At 43.0% G+C, this 12065-nt stretch overlaps 1 protein-coding gene across 1 annotated transcript in view; it reads right to left on the reverse strand.

Moving 5' to 3' along the window:
* Positions 1 to 6369: 6369 nt before the first annotated feature.
* WDFY3 (WD repeat and FYVE domain containing 3) overlaps positions 6370 to 12065 on the reverse strand; it is a 122013-nt gene continuing 116317 nt past the window's right edge. Inside the window, exons 60-65 of the mRNA XM_075708881.1 lie at positions 11449 to 11631; positions 10458 to 10554; positions 9054 to 9383; positions 7869 to 7980; positions 7312 to 7509; positions 6370 to 6490 (exon numbers count right to left, since the gene is read on the reverse strand). Coding sequence (XP_075564996.1) covers positions 6370 to 6490; positions 7312 to 7509; positions 7869 to 7980; positions 9054 to 9383; positions 10458 to 10554; positions 11449 to 11631 — 1041 coding nt within the window. The remainder of the gene's footprint in view (positions 6491 to 7311; positions 7510 to 7868; positions 7981 to 9053; positions 9384 to 10457; positions 10555 to 11448; positions 11632 to 12065) is intronic.

Here is a 12065-nt window from a genome sequence, read left to right on the forward strand (position 1 = left end):
TTGGCTCTCAGAGGCCTGGTTTTACCCTTTCTTTCTTTAATGCGGTCATTACATTGTTTGGTCATTTTGCCAAAATTTGGTCGGTGGCCGTGTTCAAGGTTTCGTCCCATTTCTTAGAAATTCCCCTTCCTTCGGGGCCAGCTGTGCACCCAATGCAACATCACTCAACTCCCCCAGGAAGACAGGGCAGGATTTGGCTCCCAACCCATCAGTCCTGTTTCTGTGCTCACTTACCCCGTCCTCCTCTCTACAGCGTGTGGCACGCTGACCTCACCAGCGAATCAACCCTGTGCCCTGACACAGAGACAGACGTGTTCCACCGCCAGAAATTCTTTAAAAATACATATGCATTTTGACAATGGTATACAGCACAAACCACTTTGAGCCTAGAAAGCAGGCTCCAAACCTCACCTTTCTGAACTGTCGAAGTCATCACAACCATGATGAAAGACAATTTGGTTACAGCAAACTGGCCACAAATTCGGTAACAATGGACTGGGCTATGGCACCATCATAGAATGAAATGCTGCATTTTTTAGTTCGTAACAGCTTCCCCCGCTTCCCCTGCAAAACCATACAGCTCCAGATCTTCTGTGAACAACTGGCACACCCCACAGACGCATTGGAAGACCCGGCCATTTGTTTTAGCTGCTAAATTGAACACCGGGCCCCGGGAGGTGCCTCTGCCTGGCGGGGGCTGTGGTGGAGCTAAAGGCCGCTGCGCTTGCAGTGAGCTGCCTGCTCACTCACCGACTGCTTTGTTTCACTCCAAAACTGGCTGCTGGCCCTTCTGGTGCCTGTTGGGGATTTTATAGCTCCAACACGGACATTTGAGCTGCCACAAATGTCACAGGGCACTGTTCCTCCTTCTCCCAGACCCAGGTTTAGTGCAGGAAACTCACAAAAGGTTATGGCTTTCCTAATTAATCACCCTTTTGTTTGTCTGGACAGAAAGGAGCCAAACCAACTCTCCCAACACCTGATTTGCAACAGGGACTGTACTTTGCACTGTCTGAATGTCAACACCAAAGCCTGTGCTCCATGGGGCAGGGATGGGACTGTGCTTTCCCAATCAAAAGGTCTGTCAGAACCATGGCCCCCGCCGCTCGCCCACACTTGCTCCTGGCACCTCCACTCTCCAGTGTGCCTGGGGCATGCCAGAGGCAGCGGCGCTCACCCTCTGGCTCCACAACTCGCTGGGAAAACTCAAAATGCAATTTTTTAAAATTTTTGTTTGTTTGTTTCATCAAGGCAGGCTTCTCGGAGACCTGTGGAAGGGAGTTTTTGGACACGCCACAGGCTGGAGAGGAAGAGCATGTGCACACTGGGGTGCTGAGGGCACACGAGGGCCACAAAACCACCCCGTGAGGCTGGCTCACCTTTCCAAAGCTGAGCGAATGCCCTCCATCAGACTTCACAAGCGGTGCAGAGGAGGCACCGCAGTGCGCTCTGTAGGCAGGACGTGACACTAATTGCGAGTTCTTTGTGTCATTCACCAAGTTAAGCAAAAGTTAGCTAACTTAAAAGGGCACAGATCAAAGAAGGTGGCTAACTCATTTTTTTGCCCGCGGGGAGAATGAGGTTGAAATACTGCACGCTGAACGGTCCAGCGGCACAGGCCGACCTGGAGCTCCTGTTAGGAGGGCATCTCTCCCCCCGAAGAGTGGGCAGCGGTGCCAGACCCTACACCGCACAGTCAGCATGGTTTACTGGCTCAAAATGCTTTGATGAAGTTCATTCATGACCTGCTCTGTGACAGCAGAATAGCACGCGGGGCTGCAGCTGTCAAGTGTCTGCAGGTATGCTGAGAAGTACGGTCATTCCCCCCTAACTGTTAGAAAACATTTTTTCTAGTGTATGAAAAAGATTTAAAATATGGAAATCCCCAAGCGAGAAATACTTGAACCTATGAAAAGCAGACATTACCGATGCTATATAACCAAGATATGGCTTAGGAAGGCCACGAAAATTGCTTCTATAACTACTGTTTGAGAGCACACTTAAATATAATTAAAAACCCCAAAGAGTTCACGGAAGACGTTAAACACAGTAAGCATAGACAGTTAAGTTCATTGGTAGAAGTTCCTCTTCTTTTACAACCAAAGAAATCATACTGTCAAATACCAAGAATGCAATGTCAATTCTGGTGCTCATCAGCAAAGGAACATGGTAAGCCCAACTGCATCAAAGCCTGGTTTTTCGTTATAAAAAACCTGTTAGCCACCAGTGTTGGCACGTAATTAACTGCCACCATGAAACCGCACATTCTTTAGCATTACCAGCTTAGAAAAGGGTATAAAAGTGGATTGAAGAATTAGTAAAATATTTCAGCATTTGTGGATCTTAGGGTGTTTCTCACCAGATAAGGTCAAGCTCTGCTCTAGCAGTCATTCTCTCCTTGGGGAAGATGATTTAAATTGGATTTTGATACTTCCTCCTCTTCTACTGTCCTTATCCAGCACGACTGAGATCATTCTTTTCTATCTGCTTTGTCTATATTGGTACAGCCTATTCATCTACACGCTGTCAAATTCTGCTGGCTTCACACTCTGCAATGACACTTAAGAAGCAAAAAAGAATAAACAAAGACACATGATTTCACATTGCATCATCGTGGATGACCGTACTCATGTTCGGAAAGCAAAACCATAACAAGGAATAGAAATTTACTCCTCGTGATGATATAGAAACATGTTACTCAGTAGTTACCACTCCCATGTTAAAAACATTTATTCAGCTGCAAGTGTTGCGTCTTTCCAACAAATGCAAAACAGCTTTTTGGTGGTAAATAGCAGGTATTTATTTGAAATGAAAAAAATACTTCAGTACCTGAACTATTGCATTTAATCATGTATTGTTGTAATTGTGTTACTCTACCTTTTTGCATTGGAGACAAATATACAATGAACATTCAGATATCACAGATTGCACACTAGATAGTAAATCGTCAGGCCTTTTACGTAACCACCAAAAAACAGATATTGGATTCTGCAATATAGTACAAAATTCCACACTCCAGTCTTAGCCAGTTATCTTCAATTTACTCCTGATGCTGTACAAATAAATGGCCATTTAACTAGGGCTTACAAGTTAATAACAGGACAAAAAAATATACATTGCACTGACACAAAAAGTCAGCTGTGTTAATAGTCATGCAACAAGTAACCAAACTTGCTGAAATTAAAAATACTTTCTAAAAACAGTTTTAACTGCATAAATATTTTATACACAGTTCATTTACTGAAACAAAAGGAGTCTTTAAATGATACAAAGCAAATATAAGTTTCTACCAATTTTATACATAAGAAAGTGCAAAATAACTTATCTAAAGTGTTCTGCTATTGAACTGATGAATGTCGGCCGGAGGCAGCCAACCCCCACTCATAAGCATGACGTTACAGTTGCACACTACATACGAATGTTAAGAGTACATGAATAAGTATACTACAAAGAACAAGGCAGGAGAAGACATGTGAGGTACTTGCAGAGAATACAGTCTACTAATGTTAGTGTACATGAGTATATTTTTGCTCAACGGATTTTTACATGGAAAACAAAGCAAGTATTTGCATTAGAAGCTTGAAAGAAATGGAAAAAAACCCCACTCCCAAGTGAACAAAACAGTTGCCCACAGCACCAGCTGCCAGAGGACATATGAGCAGGTGTGTTTTTTCCCCTCCACCTCCTCCAAGCAAGAACATGGTTTTTGGAACAGCGCAACCGAAGAATTAAGTCAGAGGGCTGTGGTGGTTCGTTTGCAAAATGTAAACTGGGACTAATCTCTACACTACAGAATTTGTAAAGAGTAACGACCTTGCTTTTTTCAGTACGCTGCCAAACATCAAAAGTGTAGACCACCACCCGTACAACATGCTTGCGTAGCTGAACGCAGCCAACTACCTCTTCACTGACGGCCCACTATCTTCATGACCCCACACTAGTACTATATACCAACTGTTTGCATTAGTGTTTAGATTACATCAGTGTTATTGTCAGAAACCTTGTTTTTATTAGGGTTTAATTATGTGGCTGTACAAGTTCCAGTCCGCAGAAGACTTCCTTAAATTTGGTTTTGATTTGAAATCTGGAGGCAAGGGGAAGAAAACTCTGTGGACGCAAAGGCATTTAAGAGTTGTTAAAAGAGCCTTTTCTTCAAACTGAAAACGTTAAGGCCACTAGCCTGTCTTCTGAACTATGCTGGTTTCGCATCATTTTGGGAAGGGTGAAGGCAACGTTAGAGAGAACAGCTGAACACAGAAATTCCAGTGCTCTGCACATGCTTACTGAGGACCTCTTCTTGTTTTTAGGGACAAATCTGTCAGGGTAGCCATGCAGCGTGGCTACTTGATCATCGCTCTTTGGATCCAGAGGGATCTATTTGGGTCAGCTAATCTCAACAAACCTGCATTTACTCAACAGTGTGCAAGGGCTCTAGAGAAGCCTTTCTGTTCATTTGGGGACCTAGTATACATACCAAAACAGGAATATATCTCATTTTACAGACCAGCACATACATAATAAACAAACATGTATCAAAATACATATTTAACCTTCAGTGCATAAACATGTGATACCAGGGTAAATAGTAAGTGGTCAGGATTAACAAATTATTCACTGCTAAAAGCTCAAATCAAGAGAAGACAGGTACGCCCCCACAGTGCCGAGGACCTTCTGGAAGGAGCTCACACGACCACAGAGGGTCTGGCATTTTCCATGGTGCAATTCCAACGACAGTGCGGTTTTAACCATTTGCTGTCCCAAGGCCAGAGTCTGCCCAAGTCACTCCAAGTGAAGGTTAATCTCATCGCCTCGAGTGAAGACGCTCACTGAAGTACTAGCAGAGCAAAAGCAGGGCCACCTGTCTTCTGTTGCTTTGGGTCATATCCTTACCGCTATTTAAAAGAATCCATTGTGAATATACCTAGATCTAGATCAGTTTGTCACCCATTTACAAAATATATACACATATGTTAAAAACCAAAACAAAACCAAACACCAGCCTGCCCCCTCGCCCCCCCCTGCCCCCCCCCCCCCAACCAAAAACCCACTGGCAAGACCTCATTCAGAAATTAAGTCCATGGGCCTATCTGATGCATGTGTTCCAATCCCAGTGGATATCAGTGTCTCTACTTCATCCCATATGTAGTGCAAAATAAATGACAGAGTAGTAAAAAAATACTGCAATTAAATTCATATTGGAACCTTAAAACCAGAATGGAAATCTACTGCTGTCCTCAAGTTGATGCCATGTGCTGAAACATGAAGATAGCTCTTAGAAGCATTTCTGACATGACTAATATCACCCTGTTTTAGAGCAATGCCTATTGTTCCAAAAGTTTTTTTGCAAACAAGCTACAGGACAACAGTGGTTAAATTTTATGCACAAGGAATTAATTCTGTACCTATATGCAAGCCAATTTCTATTGACCGAAGAAGGTAAAAGCTGGTTCTTGCACTGCATGAATCAGCTGCTAATGAACATTAAGTAATTAACAAAACTGCAGCTCTGATATATGTATAAAAGAGGCCTTATTAAATATGAACAACACTGAGGTGGTAAATAGTTTGGTATAAAATGCAACACAAGTGTACAATTTAGTTCCTGGTTATCTTACAGCTAGAATAAAATACTCCAAGTCCTATTCTCAAAAATGTTTTCTTTTGAAAAAATCCATGTAATTCTATGAATAGCCTTACTTAAATTAAGATACTGTGGGCAACTGAAAGAACAAACATGCACAGACTGGATTTTTAACAGAAATACACATAATGCCTTTGAGTTTTCTGGTTTTTTTGTGTTTTTTTTTTTTTTTTAAACATTCGTATTTAAATTGATAGATGAGATAAAGATGCCACACAAAGTATAGTGGTTAATCTGAAGTCCCATGTAACAGGCAGTTAAGTTCATATTTAGATAAAAAGGCCATTATACCTATTTACAATATACACAGTCGCTTGCGAAGAAGGCAGATTTACAACTATCTTCTAAAAAGCCTTCCCCTCCCCCTCCCCCCGATAAAGATGACTAGCTCTACAAAACCAAGATGAGAATAGGTGTTTAGGATAAGTAAGGATTTTCTCAATAGCCATGTCAACATAGGTTTAGGGGTTGACAGTCCTATGGATTTGTGGTTATTAATCATGTCTTCCTGAGCCTTGCTCTTCACTTCATTATGCTGTTAGCCTCATTTACCTTCTGTCAACACAAATCAATTCAATGATCCCTTTTTACTTTTAGTGCTTAAAACTCAGTATAAACTTAAGTGTAAACAGACAACATTCTAATCCCTTCCGATCACTGCACGACACTCTTGCTAGTTCTTGGAGTGACGGTGGGGCTGGATGGGGTCTCCATTTGCCAGGACCCCATCAATTTCTGGGCCCCTCCTCTGAACCCCGCTCATGCTGCAGGTTGTAGAAGCAGATCTGGCAGACTCTGACAGGCGATGAAATCTTCAGACGCTTGATTTCAGACTGAAACCTACTGCACCTGTAGAGGAAAACAAACATCGCTGTGAACACAGGTCCTCTCACCACCTGGCCATTTTCTATCCAGGTGTGGAAATTATGACTTCAAATACCAGAAAACTGTCCAAACTTATCTTGACAAAGAACTGCAATGCAGCATGGCAGAAGCAGAATTTAACTTGTATGATCACCACAGAATCAATGCAATGACTCTGCGTGAGAGGTAGCTTAAAAACGGCTCTTGTCACCAGTTTAGACTCAAAGTATAGCTACAGAGATGAATCTAGAAATACTGTCTCTGACCCAGTGGACCAGAGAAGAGACTCCCACGTCAGCTCCTGGGTAAGGGGAGCTCACATACATCCTCTATGTCATACATTTTCCTGTCTGAGGCTGCATGCTACTGGCTCCTAAAGCAGCACCCTTACAGTCCTGCACACAGTTTACATTTCAGCTGGGTTGTTTGTAGACTGACAAGAACAACTAGTAGCTGCAAAAGAAGTTTGTTTGGTTTTTGGTTGTTGGTGTGTTCCCCCTCCTCCCCTCCTTTGCTAAATTTGTCTAGAGTTTTTCCCAGATGGGCGACAGGGAGGTTTTGAAAGCTGCAAGCAGATTTCATTCTCTCCCGATACCCGTCTTGCTAACTGGATTTATAAAGGGGCTGGTCTGTCTTTTCTAATTCCTTCCTGGAGGTTTTGACAGTTTTAATGTTTTTTCTTCATCACTTCTGTTTTGGTAAGGGAAACCTCAGTCTTTCAGCAGGGTTCTGTGGCATGCAACAGCTTTACCCAGCCTAAAATTCTGTATGGAAAAGAGCCCAAAGGAGACTGTTGGCAGGCTTACTTCTGGCAGAAGAGCTGTCCGCAGTTCCTGCAATGGTGACGCCTCTCAGTGAGTGAAAAACGCACTGCACAGCCCGAACAGCTGTCTCCGCCCTCGTCCTTCACCCAGTGATCAGCTGCAGATCGGCCGGGCTGATCACTTACGGACCAGCTGAACACTCTGCCTCGACCATCCCCAATAAGAATTCTGCTGTGATCCCTGCAAGAAAAAAGCGAAAGCATTCCTGCAACAACCCTGGCACAGTAACGTGCAGACATCAATGACTGACTTCACATGTCAGAATATGTTAATAAGTTAAACTACTAGCATAGTAACTAATGTGCAAATTAGCCTGGTCTGACTGAGAAACAGAGCTGTATCAACACTCTTATGTAACATAATGCAGCTGAATAAGTCTACTTATTTTAGGGTTTTTTTTAATCTCAGTCTTTGAACAAGGTTGCCCTAAAGAGAAGCACCACGCAACAGCATTATGCAAAGAACAATGGCTGGTTCACACTGCTTCCTGCTAACAACACTGAAAAAATGTTTTAAGCAATCACTTGCGAGCTACTCACTTAGAGATGCCGAGTGCAGTGATTTCTGCTGGATGTGCGTTGTCTTTGCGATCAAATGCCGTGTGCATAGTTAGTTTGCTTCTAAACACCAACTGACGCTCCCATCTGTATCCTAGAAATGAGCAGGAAGTAGAATGGGAGAAAGCAAATCTACTTGTTCTCATTTTTGTTCCCTCCTCCCCCAACATACTTGTATGTGTGACTTAGTAGAAAGAAAAAATCTCCCCCCAGAGATAACTCTCTGACTCAAGTTTCGCTCAGGGACAACACATTTTCCAGCTGCTCCCCAATGCATGTAAGAAAGGAAAGGATACAAAACAATGCACGGAGCCTCCAATTTTTTAAGTGCAGTTGGAAGCTGCAGAGAATGGTACAGGGAAGCCCTGTACCAAAGCCCAATAGGACTGGGATAGCTGCTTCTTTTTATTTTATTTATTTATTTTTAAAGTCAAGACTCAGATTTCCAACTATCATTAATTTTCTTCATAAAAGCTCATACGATGCTGTGTTTTGGGTATGTGGTTAGAACAGTTTTGATGACATACTAGTGTTTTGGCTGTTGTTCAGCAGTACTTGCAGAGTGTCAAGGTTTTCTCTTTTTCCGCACTCTGCTCTGCACCCCAACTCCCATCAGGAGTTTGGAGGTGTGCAATAGGTTGGGAGGGGACACCAGCTGGACAGCTGACTCAAACTGACCAAAGGGATATTCCACACCATATAACATCATGCTCAGCAATAAAACTGAGAGGAAGGTTTCTTGGGGAAGGCAGCCATTTGCTCAGAGACTGGCTGGTCATCATTCTGCTTGCGGGAGGTGGCACGTGATTGCCTTTGCATCACTTGTTTTGTCTTCCTCTTTCCTTCGCTTATTAGACTATCCTTATCTCAACTCACAAGTTCTCTTCCTTTTGTTCTTTCTATTCTCTCCACCATACTGCTGCAGGGGGTTGTGGTGGTGGTGGTGAGCAAGCGGCTCAGCTGCTGGACAGGGTAAACTGACCACAGCTTCTCAGGAGAAGCTTGAACAACATGCAACTTTTGCACACAAATTTTTCTCTTCATTGACCATTTTGGAATTTATCAGCCAACCCTGCTCAAAGCTGCATAGACAGAGAGAGACTGCCTTATGGGTCAGCGCTGACAGCACATTTATCTAACGGAGGATGTGTGCCCCATTTCTTTTACCTGGTTTAAGCTTGCTGTAGTGCCGGGCTTCAGCATAGCTGGGGTGCGGGTGGTTAACCTGAGCATGGGAATGCATTTTTGCTTGTCCCTCAGAATAATTCACAAAGATAAAGCCATCTTTCTCATCCAAGCTGAGCTGGTCTGACCAACGCCTGGAGTCATCAGAGCTGCTGTCTGCTGACCATGCTGCCGCTGCTCTGTTTGATGATGACCTAGGCCTGTGGCTGGTGCTGCTTGGTTGACTCTGGCTCTCCTGCAGTTTTGTGTCCTGGCCTATGCATGGATCATCTCCCTCGGAGTCACTGCTGTCCTCTTCGTGGGCTTCCTGCCCTGGATTCACCCAACAGGAGAGAAGACATTGTTAGCAAGGCTGCTTATAACGTGAGCTTTTTCCCTATTCTGCTGCTGCACTACCTACAACCCAACAGGTACCACTACAGCATGACTAGAGGGAAACTGCATGCAGGCTTCTCAAAGCCTTTGCAGAGATTCAGCTCCTGCCAGGAATCATCTTTTTTGCACTGGTCTGTCAGAGAACAGCACTCCTTAGCTGAAGCTATTTCCTACAATAGTCCATCTATGGCTACGATAGACACGAGTAGAATTTTCAAAAATGCTTAAGTTAGCAAAATCAAATCCTGCTGCCTTTCAGAAAAAATTACACAAGTAAGCACAGTCAGCTATGCTGAAACTCTGATTGACTGAGAAACATGATGCAGACTTGTTAATAACAGGTTTTGTTAATACAAAAAAGCAACCGCCAAAGATATTTATATTCCTAGTGACACTGAAAAAAAAAAAAAAGAGCTGTATTTATATAATAATTACTAATGAGTATCATGTGATCCAGATCCAAATCCAGATCATATCTTCAATATTAAGAGGGCAAGAGGAAGATGAGATAGCTAAAAGAAACACCCACCAAGCACAGACCAAAATCTTCCAACAGGGGAAAATAATATGGCCAGCATTGCTTGTCTAAACAGCATGCTGTTCCATTAGTAGATTTAACTCTGCTGTTATGCTACAACTCCATTTAAAAAAAAAAACAAAAACAAACCAACCAAAACCCAACAAAAAACCCCCCCAAAACCTACCACTGTCCAAAAGCTAGAATCCATTGGGTTCACCAGCAAAACAACCACACACAGAAAAGTTCAATCTTCACAGAAAAGCAGCTATGATGGGCATGATTTTTCTTACTCATGGCAGGATGAAATTACCATAAGCAAGGTGGTGAACAAAGAACTCAGATGCTCTATTTATTATGCCCACTGGATGTCTATTGTCTTTTGAGACAAAATCCCACAAAGTCCATTCTGTACAGCATAACCACAGGATTTTAGCTGCATATAGTGAAGATCAGATAAAAGGCAAATCCAAAACACTTGTCAGGAGACATACCTATTTGTGCTTCCTGACAATCCTCTTGCATTTCCAGCATCTCCACAGGCTCTGGAGCTGGCGTTTCTGGTACTTGCAAAAACTCCATCCGCCAGAACTGGAGGGACAGGTGATAAGCAAAGTGGCACGTACTGAACTCTTAGCTTTCTTCTGAGCTACTTCTAGAGTTAAGATGGCTTATTAGAACTGTGTGTTTGCACTGGTAGCATGAGAGGCAGGTCACATCTCCATACTAAGCCCTGTTTTCGGGGGCTAGACACTGTAAGAGGACCTCTGTGTTCATGCCTGAATCACAAGCGAACAAGTCTTGTGCTGTTATTTATCATCTTAGCTGTTCGAATTAAAAAAAAAAAATAAATCTACTCCACATAACAATCTGACCAGCAGACTCCAGTTAAGGCAGACCCAGGACTGCACACAGCAAAGTACTGAAAATCGGCTTACACTCGCAGTGATCAGAGATGCCACTAAGTTCCTCTTTTCCTTCTAGGCATCAAAATGAATTGTCCTAAGCTGTGTAGAACAAAAATGGTGACTGAAAACTACAATCTCCAGTCATGAAAGCTGGTGACCAAAAAGTGACCAAAATAGAGCAGGAAGGAAAACGTATGCTGCTGACTATTGCTAGTTACCACATCACAACAGGTGCATCGGAAAGGAGAAATTAAAACGGAAAGACTGCATAGGAATGTCAGTTCACTGAAAGAGTTTTCCATGAATCTTCAATGTCCAGCTAACTTGTGGACAGGATACAGTGCACCACCCTATACAGAAATGGCACACCTCATTCCAGCACCAAAACCAGTCTGCGTTGTCTACCCAGCCTGGACTCCCTCCTTCCTGCAGGACTAATTGTTCAGGCGGAGCACCCAAGCAGAGCAGGACTGCTTTTGGTACTGGCCAGGACACTGTGTTGGACAGACATGACTTCTCTAACTACTACTACTAAGGCATAAACTTATTCTTCCAAGCAGTGATTCCTGGTACTTACCCGGACAACTCCGTCTGAATGTCCTGTTACTATGACGTTCTGGGTATCCCACTCATTCATCTCTGACACAATGCAACACATTATTTGCTGGCTTCGGCCAGTGAAAGTGTTTACGCTTGCAGTAGGACTGCCATTAATGCTCCATACATGGATGTAAGTTCCAGCACACGATACAATATCCCCCTGCAAAGACAAGTAACACCTCCATATTTCAACACAAGTCTCATGTTTTCTTCAGAAAAAATATAAGCCAGGTTAATTTATAAGCCAAGTTCAGCCATCAAGGCTGGCACTTTTCAGGAAGTTCTAGTCAAGCTGAGTTTGGCCATCTCAACAAACCTTTAGGACGATATGCATTTTTTAAAAATTGTACATAGAAAACCAGACTTAGTAGCAACCTGTTGTATTTACAGCATATAACGAGTAGACCAATTCATCCACTTTTCACAGCGTAACAATCCAACAGTGTATTTTCAGTACTTTCCCTTCTCAGTTTTCAAAGACTCTGCTCACGTTGACTCTGATCTTTTTCACAAACATGTACCACCTTAAATTTCATTTGCTTCCTTATTGGGAGAAGAGCAAGAGATGGTCCAAACTAGTGCAGAGGGAAAATG

Source organism: Pelecanus crispus, chromosome 4 (assembly GCF_030463565.1).
Source record: "Pelecanus crispus isolate bPelCri1 chromosome 4, bPelCri1.pri, whole genome shotgun sequence".
NCBI classification, from domain to species: Eukaryota; Metazoa; Chordata; class Aves; order Pelecaniformes; family Pelecanidae; genus Pelecanus; species Pelecanus crispus.